Source organism: Petromyzon marinus, chromosome 48 (assembly GCF_048934315.1).
Source record: "Petromyzon marinus isolate PM22_M1 ecotype Great Lakes invasive population chromosome 48, UKy_Petmar_22M1.pri1.0, whole genome shotgun sequence".
In the NCBI taxonomy this organism is placed as follows: Eukaryota; Metazoa; Chordata; class Hyperoartia; order Petromyzontiformes; family Petromyzontidae; genus Petromyzon; species Petromyzon marinus.
In genome coordinates, this window is record NC_133714.1 from 9,006,993 (window position 1) to 9,021,313 (window position 14,321).

The following is a 14,321-nucleotide window of genomic DNA, read 5'->3' on the forward strand; positions in this document are numbered from 1 at the left end:
ACCACCGCCACTACTACCACTATCACCACCACTATCACCATAACTACTACCACCACCACTACTCCTACCACCACTACCACCACCACTACCACCGGCACTACTACCACTACTCCTACCACCACTACTACCACCACTACTACCACCACCACTATGACCGCCACTACTACTACCACCACTACTACCACTACCACCACAACTACTGCCACCACTACTACCACCACCACTACAACCAGCACTAACACCACAACTACTACTACTACCACCACTACTACCACTACCACCAGAACTACTGCCACCACTACTACCACTACCACCACAACTACTACTACCACCACCAATATCACCATAACTACTACCACCACTACCACCACCACAACTACTACCACCACCACTACTACCACTACCACCACAACTACTACCACCACGACTACTACCACCACCACTACTACTACTACCACAACTACTGCCACCACTACTACCACCACTTCTAACACCACAACTATTACCACCACCACCAATATCACCATAACTACTACCACCACTACCACCACAACTACTACCACCACTAATACCACCACTACCACTACAACTACTACCACCACCACTACTACCACTTCTCCTACCACCACTAATACCACAACTACTACCACAACTACTACCACCACTACTACCACCACCACTACCACCGCCACTACTACCACCACCACTATCACCACCACTATCACCATAACTACTACCACCACCACTACCACCGCCACTACTACCACCATCACCATAACTACTACCACCACTACTCCTACCACCACTACTACCACCACCACTACTCCTTCCACCACTACTACCACCACTACTACCACCACTATGACCGCCACTACTACTACCACCACTACTACCACTACTCTTACCACCACTACCACCACCCCTACCACCACCACTATCACCACCACTATCACCATAACTACTACCACCACTAATACCACAACTACCACTACCACCACAACTACTACCACTACTCCTACCACCACTACCACCACCACCACTATCACTATAACTACTACCACCACCACTACTCCTACCACCACTACCACCACCACTACCACCGCCACTCCTACCCGTGGCGGAAGACATCTTCCGGTGGAAGAAGATCTCCGAAAAGAAACCCAAAGGGGGTGCGGCCTCAGCGGTGACGTCACGCTGCTGCCCTTTAACCTCCGCGGTTTCTTGGGCTTCCGTCTCAAAGTTTCCAGTTCGGGGCGAGGGAAACTTTCAGAGATTTGTTTTTTTTTTAAATTGTCGTCTTTTTATTTTTACCCATGCCCCCCTTTGCTTCGTTAAAATCACGTCGGCATTCTTGTCGTCCTTGTTAGTAACCGTAGTCGCCGCTGTTGATTCGCAATCGCCTGCCACGCAAGACGCGTTCCGAGTGCGTCGACCTGCCAAGTTTCACTCATCTCGGCTGCGCTCCACGTCGCCTCGAATCAGGTTAGCAGTGGATAGAGACTGCAGCAGTGGATAGAGACTGCAGCAGTGGATAGAGACTGCAGCAGTGGATAGAGACTGCAGCAGTGGATAGAGACTGCAGCAGTGGATAGAGACTGCAGCAGTGGATAGAGACTGCAGCAGTGGAGAGAGACTGTGGATAGAGACTGCAGCAGTGGATAGAGACTGCAGCAGTGGATAGAGACTGCAGCAGTGGATAGAGACTGCAGCAGTGGATAGAGACTGCAGCAGTGGATAGAGACTGCAGCAGTGGATAGAGACTGTGGATAGAGACTGCAGCAGTGGATAGAGACTGTGGATAGAGACTGCAGCAGTGGATAGAGACTGCAGCAGTGGATAGAGACTGCAGCACTGGATAGAGACTGCAGCACTGGATAGAGACTGCAGCAGTGGATAGAGACTGCAGCAGTGGATAGAGACTGCAGCAGTGGATAGAGACTGCAGCAGTGGATAGAGACTGCAGCAGTGGATAGAGACTGCAGCAGTGGATAGAGACAGTGGATAGAGACTGCAGCAGTGGATAGAGACAGTGGATAGAGACTGCAGCAGTGGATAGAGACAGTGGATAGAGACTGCAGCAGTGGATAGAGACTGCAGCAGTGGATAGAGACTGTGGATAGAGACTGCAGCAGTGGATAGACACTGTGGATAGAGACTGCAGCAGTGGATAGAGACTGCAGCAGTGGGTAGAAACTGCAGCAGTGGATAGAGACAGTGGATAGAGACTGCAGCAGTGGATAGAGACTGCAGCAGTGGATAGAGACTGTGGATAGAGACAGTGGATAGAGACTGCAGGAGTGGATAGAGACTGCAGCAGTGGATAGAGACTGTGGATAGAGACTGCAGCAGTGTATAGAGACTGCAGCAGTGTACTGTACTGCACTGGTGCGTTATAACAGCAGTAACTGTGCAAGAGAGCGCGATTGTAACACGAGTTAGTACACGTGTTATACTGGAACTAGTGTGAGTTATAACGTGTTATACTGGAACTAGTGTGAGTTATAACGTGTTATTCTAGCACTAGTGTGAGTTATAACGTGTTATACTAGCACTAGTGTGAGTTATAACGTGTTATACTAGAACTAGTGTGAGTTATAACGTGTTATTCTAGCACTAGTGTGAGTTATAACGTGTTTTACTAGCACTAGTGTGAGTTATAACGTGTTATACTAGCACTAGTGTGAGTTATAACGTTATACTAGCACTAGTGTGAGTTATAACGTGTTATACTAGCACTATTGTGAGTTATAACGTGTTATACTAGCACTAGTGTGAGTTATAACGTTATACTAGCACTAGTGTGAGTTATAACGTGTTATACTAGCACTAGTGTGAGTTATAACGTGATATACTAGCACTAGTGTGAGTTATAACGTGTTATACTAGCACTAGTGTGAGTTATAACGTGTTTTACTAGCACTAGTGTGAGTTATAACGTGTTATACTAGCACTAGTGTGAGTTATAACGTGTTATACTAGCACTAGTGTGAGTTATAACGCGTTATACTAGCACGAGTGTGAGTTATAACGTGTTATTCTAGCACGAGTGTGAGTTATAACGTGTTATACTAGCACTAGTGTGAGTTATAACGTGTTATACTAGCACTAGTCTGAGTTATAACGTGTTATACTAGCACTAGTGTGAGTTATAACGTGTTATACTAGCACTAGTGTGAGTTATAACGTGTTATACTAGCACTAGTGAGTTATAACGTGTTATACTAGCACTAGTGTGAGTTATAACGTGTTATACTAGCACTAGTGTGAGTTATAACGTGTTTTACTAGCACTAGTGTGAGTTATAACGTGTTATACTAGCACTAGTGTGAGTTATAACGCGTTATGCTAGCACTAGTGTGATTCATAACGTGTTATACTAGCACTAGGGTGAGTTATAACGTGTTATACTAGCACTAGTGTGAGTTATAACGTGTTATACTAGCACTAGTGTGAGTTATAACGTGTTATACTAGAACTAGTGTGAGTTATAACGTGTTATACTAGCGCTAGTGTGAGTTATAACATGTTTTACTAGCACTAGTGTGAGTTATAACGTGTTATACTTGCACTAGTGTGAGTTATAACGTGTTATACTAGCACTAGTGTGAGTTAGAACGTGTTATACTAGCACTAGTGTGAGTTATAACGTGTTATACTAGCACTAGTGTGAGTTATAACGTGTTATACTAGCACTAGTGTGAGTTATAACGTGTTATACTAGCACTAGTGTGAGTTATAACGTGTTATACTAGCGCTAGTGTGAGTTGTAACGTGTTATACTAGCACGAGTGTAAGTTATAACGTGTTATACTAGCACTAGTGTTAGTTATAACGTGTTATACTAGCACTAGTGTGAGTTATAACGTGTTATACTAGCACGAGTGTGAGTTATAACGCGTTATACTAGCACTAGGGTGAGTTATAACGCGTTATACTAGCACTAGTGTGAGTTATAACGTGTTATACTAGCACTAGTGTGAGTTATAACGCGTTATACTAGCACTAGTGTGAGTTATAACGCGTTATACTAGCACTAGTGTGAGTTATAACGTGTTATACTAGCACTAGTGTGAGTTATAACGCGTTATACTAGCACTAGTGTGAGTTATAACGCGTTATACTAGCACTAGTGTGAGTTATAACGTGTTATACTAGCACTAGTGTGAGTTATAACGTGTTATACTAGCACGAGTGTGAGTTATAACGCGTTATACTAGCACGAGTGTGAGTTATGACGCGTTATCATTATACTAGTGTGATTTATACCAATACGAATTGAGTTATGAGGCGTTATCCCTCCCACATAAGTACCACTGTGTGATGACGTCAACAGTGGTTGTGCTATCGATGGATGCATTCAGTTCCCGTCATAGAAATGTGGAAGTGCCACCAGGGACTCTGCAGGGCTGTTAACAGGATATGAGCACCAATGCCTCGGTGGCCTTGCGAGTAGGAAAATCGCTTTGTGGCCCGTGGTGATAACAACCGGCGTGGGTGGTGGGTCAGTGTTATTATGGCCGAGCGGTGGCGCGTTTGCCGCTTGTTGTCTACGTTCGTGGTTCCGAGCTGCATAGCAGCCCCGTTTAATACCGCCGGGAGCAATGAGTGGGAGATTGAATCGGTGAGCAAATGGGTGAGCGAGTGGGTGGGTGGGTGAGCGAGCGTGCCAGATGAGCGAGTGAATGATCGGTTGGGTTTGGTGAGTGGATGAGCTGAACTGTACTCGTCCGTGACACGCAGTAGCGGCACGTTGCTACGCTCTCTGCTATGACGACGTTAGCGCCCTGACATCAGACGTGCGTGTGGATGTCGAACTTCTTTCGCACCGTACGTAGCCAACCGCGCTAATCGGAGGTGTGGGGGCAATGACAATGAACTAAACACAAAAAGCGCTTCTCAAGAAAAGACACTTCAATCGAGATGATTTAAAAGTGCGTAGCCCCCAGTGGCCCGCTAATACCGGAAGGGAGAGCGCGTTCCAGACGGCCGCAGAAGGGCGGCACCTGAAAGCGCGCGGTGTCGGCGAGCACCGCCTTTGTTCGATGGGGCCAGCCAAAAAAGGCGCTGCTGCTGCTGCTGCGGGGATGACCGGAGTTTGCGTGGCAGCTTATATGGTCCCCCCCCTCCTTCGACGAGATCGGCAAGTGAAATGTGCTCGTGATTTTATTTTATCACGCGCGTGCGGGGCCCTGCCGGGCCGGCGTGATCACGCGCGTGCAGGCTTTGCCGGGCCGGCGTGATCACGCGCGTGCAGGCGTCGCGGTGGTTGGGACGTCCGTGGCAGCCGCGCGACGATGCACGATGGCGAGGGCGGCGGCGCGTGCGACTTCCTCTTCAAGGTCATCCTCGTCGGCGACCCCGACGTGGGCAAGACGTGCGTCGTGCAGCGGTTCAAGTCCGGGATCTTCCTCGAGAGGCAGCGCAACACCATCGGCGTCGACTTTGCCATGAAGACCGTCGACATGCAGGGCAAAAGGATCAAGGTGACGATCGCGCGGGAACGCGACCCGGGGCTCGTCCAATCGTAGGGCCCACGTAACGAGCTATTATCCCCCCACCCCCCATCCCCCAAAAAAAAAAAATCCCTCGAAACTTTTCATTTTACCAGGTAAGGCACCGCTGAGCTTTCCAGCTCTTTTTTTTCAGAGTACTACAAACGCGTGATGATTCTGAATGTGGGGGTGAAAAATCCGCACGGCACGGTTAAAAAAAATCCACGGGGAGAGAGAGAGCGAGCGAGACGTACAAACTCCAAATATACAGGCGTCGGGGTCGGGGTCAGGTGTAGCGCGCCGCTGAACGTCACGCCACCGCTGTGGCCGCTGTGCTCGCCAGAGGCCGGCGTGCGGGACGGCGCTTGCGTTTACTTTAACGCGCAGTTGTCAGGGCCGGATTATCCCCGCAGCAAAGGTGGCACGTAGCTACGGGCCCCGCGCTTTCAAGGGCCCCGCGCGAAACGCTTTCAAGCCATCGATTCCGGTGCAGCGATTCTGCACGTAACTCTATTACTATAGTACTACACCGCCTTCAACTTTTACGAACGACCGGGTGTTTAAGGTTATCAATTTTTTGTCGTATTATCTGGCCGTGTAGCAAATGAAAAAAATCCATTTTCTTCACTTGTGCGAGTTAAAAAAAAATGCGTGCGTTTTTTTTTTACGTTTTAATTTTTTTTTTAAATTCAAGGCTCCCTTTATAACACATGCTACAGGCCCCGCACTACCTTAATGTGGCATTGGCTGCGTTGCACGTAGCGCGCGCGTTACCAGCGCGCACCCTCTCGCTGAGTTTTAAGCGCAGCGGCGGATTTCCTCGGCTTGCTCGTTTAATCCCCGGTCCAGTTCGGCGAGGCGGCATTGCCATTGGGACCACCGCGTGGCCGTGCACTTTGCTTTGTTGTGCAACGCGCTGAGAATGAGAAACCCCCCCCCCCCCACTAGCTGATTCCATTGCTCGATGTAATTTGCTGTACAAACAATCGGGTCACCACCCCCCTCCACCGCCCCTTACCCCCGTCCGCCATCCCCCACCACCACCACCACCCCTCCCTCATCCCCCCACTCCGCCCTTACCCCCCACCACGCTCTTATCAAAGACCAAGGTCCCCCGTGTAGCCTCAACAGAATTTTGGGGCCAAGTGCTGTTAGCGAGCAGCAGCAGTGGGAGACCAGGTCCTCATTTGAGGCTGAGTCAACCTAGGGGAGGCCCAGGACCGGTTCAAATAATCGTCACCGGTGTTTGTGGTCATGAGCGGGATTTGAACTCGGGTAGCTGGGGTTCGTAGCGCAGCGCGCTAACCGCTGCACCACCGCTCCCCAATAACCCCCATCCACCGACACTAACATTGTCCAAAGTATATTTATTACGTATGAATTCTATATTCTATACCTTATACGCAATATCGCGTGTTCTAGTGCATTTGTGTTTAGCATTATACAATTCCCCTCCAAGCTCTGCGGTCCTCTATAAAAGTGTTATCGGCCAACGCTGGACATCTGTGATAAAGAGCTTCGTAGCACATCGGATTCCTCCTCCTGCAGTTTCTATAAAGATTCTGAACGGTTATGCACGTGGGGAGAAAACCTGCGCATGCGCAGTGACATCGCGGGATGTCACTGCGCTTGAAGGCCCCCGGGAGGCACCGCGTGCGGTGTCGCGGCATCGCGGGCACCACTTGGATGTGGGTGCAGTACCGGCCCTAGAGGGCCTCGGTCGGCGCCGATTTGACGGCGCTTGATGCCGTCGCCCTCGGCGTGCAATGGCAGCCCTAGAGGATCGGCTGTGCGAGTGCGGCCCATAGAGAAAGGATCGCTGGAGGGCCGTGCACTCTGGTTGACCCAAGAGGACACGTGACCGGTTAAGTCTGCAAAGGGGCCCCAAGTAGGGCGAGTGGGGGTAGTCACGTGGTCCGGGTGGAGATCCCGCTAGAGGGTTCTGGAAGGTGGCCGTGGCCAGGGGCGGAGCCGGCCCCGCCGCAGGCGATACAAGCGGAGTCCCCCAGAGGGGACCGGCTGCTGTTGTTCATCCTGAAGAAACCGAAACCAGATCGGAAGTTAAAAATCGACTTTCGGCCGAAACCGAAACGATGCCGAAAGAGGCCATTTGCCAACTTTCGGCGCCGCAAACGAAACCGAATTTCGGTCGGCCTCTCGTCTCCGCTCTCCCTCCTGCAGAGTCCTCAACACGTGGACCTCGACCCAAGCTGTGGTCCGGTCAATTGCAGCGAGTCACGTTGTAATTAGTGTAGTTAGCCTGTTGGTCACCTCCACAGGTTGTTATCCTGTTAACCCGAGTGTTGGAGGTAACAAATGTGTTGCCTCCAAAGGGTAGGTCCGCGACGCGGCTGAATCCACGACACGTGCGAGTGGGGAAACACTCTGTCCCCGTACAGATGGAACAGATGGGGATTAGTCCGCGGTTTGCTGCACTGCCTTCTGGCATGCCGGAGTAAACGGTTCCTCGACGCTCACCCACAGGGAAGGGAGTTTCACAACAACTTCTGTGCGGTGGTCCACCAACCCTCCCTGCTGCCTCTACAGCGCTGGAATACAGGCAGGCACATGCAGCAGCGTAGCCACCACCACTACCCACCGCCCAGTCGTGTTAAGTCTGCGAGAGGCCGTGGTGGTGGTGGTTGTGATGGCGGTGGTGGAGTGGCAGTGGCGGCAGTGATGGCGGCAGCGGTGTTGGTGGCGGCAGTGGTGGTAGCGGTGGTTGCCTCAGAGTGCACCCGGCCAGGCACCCGTGCCCTGGTGACGTTACCGTCACTTTGTTTCGAATGGGGGGGGGGTATTGGTGGTGGTGGTGGTGGTGGCGGTTGACGTTGCTGCCGGTGCTGTCGGTGAATCCGGACGCAGCTTCAGATCTGGGACACGGCCGGGCAGGAGCGCTTCAAGACGATCACGCAGAGCTACTACCGCAGCGCCAACGGCGCGGTGCTGGCCTACGACATCACCAGCCGGCCCTCCTTCCTCTCCGTGCCGCGATGGATCGACGACATCAACCGCTACGCCGGGCACAACCTCGTGCAACTGCTCATCGGTGCGGCGCCGGCAAACCCGCCGCGCTCACCGTCATCTTCACCATCATTAACTCGTCCTCGCCACCGTCACCGCGATCCTCACCGTCGTCACCTCATCCTCGCATCATCACCGCCATCTCATCCTCACCGCCGTCACCTCGTCCTCACCATCATAACCACCGTCACCACCATGCTCACCGCCATCTCCTCAGCCTCACCATTGCAACCGCCACCGGCACCACCACCACCACCACCACCACCCTCGCCATCGCAACTGCTAACCGTCGCCGTGATCGCAACCGCTCCTCGCGTCTGCCGGTCCCCCGCAGGCAACAAGCTGGACATGGCCGAGGGGCGCCAGGTGTCGTGGGAGGAGGGTCAGGAGCTGGCGCGGCGGCACGGCATGCTGGCCGCGCTCGAGACCTCGGCCAAGGAGGCGGACAACGTGGACGAGGTGTTCCTGCGCCTGGCCGCCGAGCTGTTGGCCCGCAACGGCGGCCCCTCCGTGTCGGACTCGCGGCATGGCTCGCTCAAACTGGACTCGCGCGCCGTCGGCGCCGGCTGGGGGTGCGGATGCTGAGGAGCATGCGAGCGGGTGCGGGTGCGGGTGCGGGTGCGGCGCGCGAGGAGCGGTGGCGTTCAGAGCGCTGTGCTCCCAACTCGGCGATTCTCGCTCACGGCCGACGCCGGTGACGATTCATCTGAACTGGTCCTGGGCCTCACCTAGGTCAAACTCGGCCCTAAAATGCGTGCCTGGTGCGAGGCGTAAACATCGCCACTCGGGAGACAAAGGCGGTCGGGCGTGGTGCTGGCCACCCAACGCCCTCTTGTGCTGTGCCACTGACAGCACACGCCGCAACAGTCTGTCCGAGGGTATCCGGGTGAATCGCTGACTTTTGTACCTTGCGTTACTTTTTGTTAGTGGAGGCGTTCCCGTACGTGGGCTGAGTTGCCGATGGCCAGCTCCCGTTTTGCAGCAGAGGCCCTTGCACCGAATCAGCCAAGCGGCATTATCTTTTCATCAGCTGCGTAAAACTGCTCTGTGGTAGCTTCCTGGCCTGTCGCTCCACACGAAACTCCGGGTCTTATCACCCACCGTCATGCCCTCCATTCTCTTTGCTTGCGAGGCGTGGACCCCCCTTAGAAAAGGAACATCTGCACCCGGTTCGAGACATTCAGGCTGGCCTGTCTACAATCCATCCCGGGTGTAACCAGACTGGATTGTGTGAGGAGCTCGCAGAACCTTGAAAGGTCTGGACACAGTCCCCATCATCGGTGAGCTCTTCCAGCAGGCGAGGCTGTCTTGGCTGGGTCATGTAGCCAGCATGCCCAGCCGCAGCATGCCCAAGCAGCTTCTGTTTTGTCGGAGGGAGGGGGCTAAACCGGCACGGCATGGGCTGGAGAAGAGGTGTGACTGATGTGTGTGTGAGTGAGTGGAATGGCCGAGAGAAGAGGTGGGCTGGTGTGGTACAGCAAGACACGGGACCGGGATTTGAACTCTGGCGTGGCGTCCCCCGACGCGGCGTTGCCAATGCCCCCGGCGTCACTCAGCAGCCGTCTCTTGTCTGCGGCGGAGTTTTTGTCGTGGGTCTGAGCCACCTTCTTGCAAGCTTGATCTTGGGATCAATCCCGGACCATGACATGGCAGGGTCCATTTGTTACTTACTCATTCGAGGGACCTTATTTTCTAGGGGGTGCGGGATAAGGGGCGTGTGCGGTTTGTCTATTTTGTTTATTTTATGGACCTTAATCACTTTATATATGTATACATATTCCAGTTTCACTGTGGGAGTCAGCGGTATGTCCTGGAAACTCCCGACTTACAAAAGCAGCGCGCCGAGTCACCAGATACCCCCCCGGAAGCACGGCTGCCTCGCTTGGAGCCACTGTGACGCACTTACGAGCGTACGGGCCCCTTGCGTTTGTCCACTGCTGGATGAGGTTCCTGCCCACCCCGGGCGGCCCGTGACTGATGTTTGAACATTCTGCGCCACTCTGGTCTGTGCGGGCTGGTACGGGAGAGCAGTGAAGACAACGGCGTCGCTCCGTAGAGCGATGGCGGCCGTGTCGGCACGCGGGTCGCCCATCCGGGCCACTGCTCAGGCTAAGGCCTGCTTAGCTTCTGAGTTCTGGCTGGGTCAGGGTTCACTGCGGTTGAGCTGATCGTGGGCGAAGGTACCCCGTGGCTGCCGTTCCCGTGAACTTCACCCATCGATGCCGCCACCCGTGTTGAGGACTTGGTCTCTGGCAGACTCTGACCGATTCATCTCATCCCACGCTGGCATCAACCACTGCACCGCTGGTCCCAGCAACACACTCTCGGTCACTCGCCCACTCACTCGCCCAATCACTCGCCCAATCACTCACTCGCCCAATCACTCACTCGCCCAATCACTCACTCATTCACCCACTCTCTTACCCACTCGCCCAATAGCTAATTCGCCCACTTTATCACCCACTTACTCACACACTCAGTCACTCGCCCAATTTCTCATTCGCCCACTCACCGATTCATGCACTCTCTCACCCACCCACTCAACCGATGACTAAATTCCCCTATTTACCCACTCGCTCACTCACTCACTCAATGACGTATTCACCCGTGTATTGTGCTGGTAATTTGACGAAATGCGGGTTGGTAAAGGCGGATAGCATGAACGCGGGAGCATAGAAGTAGAGTACAGCGGTGTAATTTGATACAATTGCCCACTGCTACCCGGCACGTTGCTCCGTGGGCAGCTGAGGGGTCTCGGTCACATGTTCATTGACGCTAGGCCACCGCCCTCGTCTGTGCTATGTCGGCCTGTCATCTAACATTTCCGTAGACTAACTCGTCATCCTAATTGATGACAAACTCAACACGGTCGTCGATGGCACTGCGTGTGGCCCTTAAAATAAATAATAATATATAGGAGGCGACGTTTAGGTCAACGGCCCTTCTGCATTGCACAAACACGTTTCGTCGATTATGAAACTTTCAACGTCACTATAACCGGCTACCGTTCCTCCCTTACAACAACCCCAATCTCTTCTACCTTAACCCATCATCGTCCTGATATTACTATACCCTGCCTCACCTCCCAGCTGGGATCAAGCCTACCCCAATCACTACCCCTATCACTACCCCAACCCCCCATCACTACCTCAACCCCCATCACTACCCCCATCACTATCCCCATCACTACCCCCATCACTACCCCAACCCCTATCACTACCCCAGGACCACGGGGAGAAAGACACCGCAAACTCCAAATATACAACAGGCGTCGGGGTCGGGTTCGAATGCACGACCTCCTGCATAGCAGGACGAGGCAGTTAATAATAACAATTGTGGTGTCCGTCCTTGTCGGGGAAAATCGCGAGTGCCGAGAGAAATCCCTAAGGGTGCGAGTAGCCGGCAGCTGCCAACACTTGAATTCCCGTGTGGATGGAAAACGCGTCCACTTGCAGTGCTACTGGAATAAGCCCTGGAGAGCCACGAGAGGGCGACTGCTAAGGATTCCGTGTGATCACATTTCTTGTATTCGGGGAGACGCGTCGATGCACGCGAAGTCTGGGTGGAGGTGGGGGCTGGTATTCCAGCTGTTGTGTTCGTATGCTTTTTGAACCCGAGCCGTGTAGCACACTTTATTGTATACGTGTTTTTGGTAACGCATTTGCTGGGGGGGGGGAAGGCCCAAAATCTCAAGTGGCCAGACGTGTTTGTGGAATCCAGTGAGGTGATTGTTCTCATCGCTTTAGGGGAAGGAAATAGACGGTGATGGGAGGAGGGAATTCCAGTGTCGAGCAATGCACAGCTGAGTGAGTGTGTGGTTGAGTTCGTGGGTGTGCGTGTGCGTGTGTTGTTGAGTGAATGGTGGGTGGGTGGTTGAGTGGGTGTGTGGTTGATTGAGTGGGTGTGTGGTTGCTTGAGTGGGTGTGTGGTTGAGCGAGTAGATGTGTGGTTGAGCGAGTGGGTGTGTGGTTGAGCGAGTGGGTGTGTGGTTGAGCGAGTGGGTGTGTGGTTGAGCGAGTGGGTGTGTGGTTGAGCGAGTGGGTGTGTGGTTGAGCGAGTGGGTGTGTGGTTGAGCGAGTGGGTGTGTGGTTGAGCGAGTGGGTGTGTGGTTGAGCGAGTGGGTGTGTGGTTGAGCGGATGGGTGTGTGGTTGAGCGGATGGGTGGGTGGTTGAGCGGATGGGTGGGTGGTTGAGCGGATGGGTGGGTGGTTGAGCGGATGGGTGGGTGGTTGAGTGAGTGGGTGGGTGGTTGAGTGAGTGGGTGGGTGGTTGAGTGAGTGGGTGGGTGGTTGAGTGGGTGTGTGGTTGATTGAGTGGGTGTGTGGTTGCTTGAGTAGATGTGTGGTTGAGTGAATGGGTGTGTGGTTGAGTGAGTGGGTGTGTGGTTGAGTGAGTGGGTGGGTATGTGGTTGAGTGAATGGGTGGGTAGGTGGTTGAGTGAGTGTGAGCGTTTTGTTTTGACCTGCTCTGCGGGTGGTTGTGAACGCGAGACGATCTGACGGGACACATGCCAAGTTGACGTGAGGAATTATTTCACACCACCGTGTTCGGGCTCGACCAGGGGTCGGCAACCGAAATTATTTGTGATCGGTCGCTTCTGAACAAAGAGCTGCATAGCGGAGCGGGCCTTTTTCTGGTAACATACAATACAAGTTGTAGTTTAAATTAACAAGAGGAGACATTTCCCCCCCCAAATTCGGTAATTAAAAAAATCCCCCCACAATATTTCAAGAGCCGCAATGCACTGTAGGGCGAATAGGAGAGACGGCGATTTGATGAATTATAAAATGACGTCACGGAGCGGCTCGTCAAAGAGCCCCACCTCATGCGGCTCTTATAGCCGCAGGTCGCCGACCGCTGGGCTGGACCAACTCTCTCAATATTCACTGCTTGCTTTGCCCCCCCGCCCCCAGTCTCTCTAGTGCAGTGATTCTTCTTAACCTGGGGTGTGCGCATTTTCTTTTCGAATTCGGCAAAAAACAAATATCTTCGTTAAATTTTGCTTCAAAGCTTTCGTGACTGCAGGGATTCATATTCTTGGGTTCTTTCGGCAAAGTCACGTAGAAGGGAAACAATAAAATATTTTTTTAAAAATATATATAAAACAATAAAATTCTCACGACGTTTCGACTGCAACACAAGCACTCAACATCAGCTGTGAAAACCACGGCAAGAAAAACAAGTCTTGCCGTTATTACGATAGTTTATTATATATTTTTATATTATTATTTTATTGTTTCCCTTCTACGTGGCTTTACCGAAAGAACCAAGAATATAGGCATCTCGCCGTTTCAAGAGCCGCGATGCAACGTGAATAACGTCACGGGAAGCGGTCCCTTCGCAAGAGCCGCATGAGGCGCAGGTTGCCGGCCCCTGGCCTATCCACCGCTGCCGCACCATCCACGCTTTCCCTCTGGAGCGGTGGCTCTTCATCTGGGGGTGCGAGATGCCCTTTCTGGGGATGCGAGACACGGGCAGAATTTTTGTTTATTTTTTTTTAGAAGCGGAATCATTCAAAAGCACCACTCGAACACGTCAGCGCAGCTACTTTTATTCATCACTTCCCTGTGCATCGATGAACATCGTACAGTTGTTAACGATTAAGAACCAAAGTGGGGGTTGGGGAGGGGGGGGGTGTGTACAAGCCTGCGGCAAAGGTTAAGAGCCACTGCCCTAAAGTTTTAGTGCTGCGTGTGCTATCACAGGGCAGGTGGATTCCTGGACAGTGTATCGGTGGGGGGAGGGGGGGCTCGCGGATGTAACTACGATTTATTGTTATTACGATAGTTGGTTATTTGCGGGGGT

The 14,321-nt window shown here is 52.7% G+C and overlaps 1 protein-coding gene across 2 annotated transcripts; it reads left to right on the top strand.

Moving 5' to 3' along the window:
* Positions 1-1,167: 1,167 nt before the first annotated feature.
* On the top strand, positions 1,168-13,602 carry RAB43 (RAB43, member RAS oncogene family). Of its 2 annotated transcripts, none has more exons than XM_076074517.1 (4): positions 1,168-1,482; positions 5,221-5,483; positions 8,358-8,541; positions 8,851-13,602. In XM_076074517.1, the coding sequence occupies exons 2-4, from the start codon at positions 5,295-5,297 to the stop codon at positions 9,099-9,101; spliced, it is 624 nt and encodes a 207-aa protein (XP_075930632.1). In that variant the 5' UTR covers positions 1,168-1,482; positions 5,221-5,294; the 3' UTR covers positions 9,102-13,602. The 2 variants fall into 2 exon arrangements, with proteins under 2 accessions (XP_075930632.1, XP_032828213.1); XM_032972322.2 differs by having other exon boundaries at positions 5,255-5,483.
* The last annotated feature ends 719 nt before the right edge of the window (positions 13,603-14,321 follow it).

What these genes read in the sequence shown, in the direction of transcription:
- RAB43 (XM_076074517.1), top strand. Translation starts at nt 5,295, where the DNA reads ATGCACGATGGCGAGGGCGGCGGCGCGTGCGACTTCCTCTTCAAGGTC. An exon ending in TGCAGGGCAAAAGGATCAAG is followed by an intron (nt 5,484 to 8,357) that starts GTGACGATCGCG and finishes ATCCGGACGCAG; the next exon opens with CTTCAGATCTGGGACACGGC. An exon ending in CCTCGTGCAACTGCTCATCG is followed by an intron (nt 8,542 to 8,850) that starts GTGCGGCGCCGG and finishes GGTCCCCCGCAG; the next exon opens with GCAACAAGCTGGACATGGCC.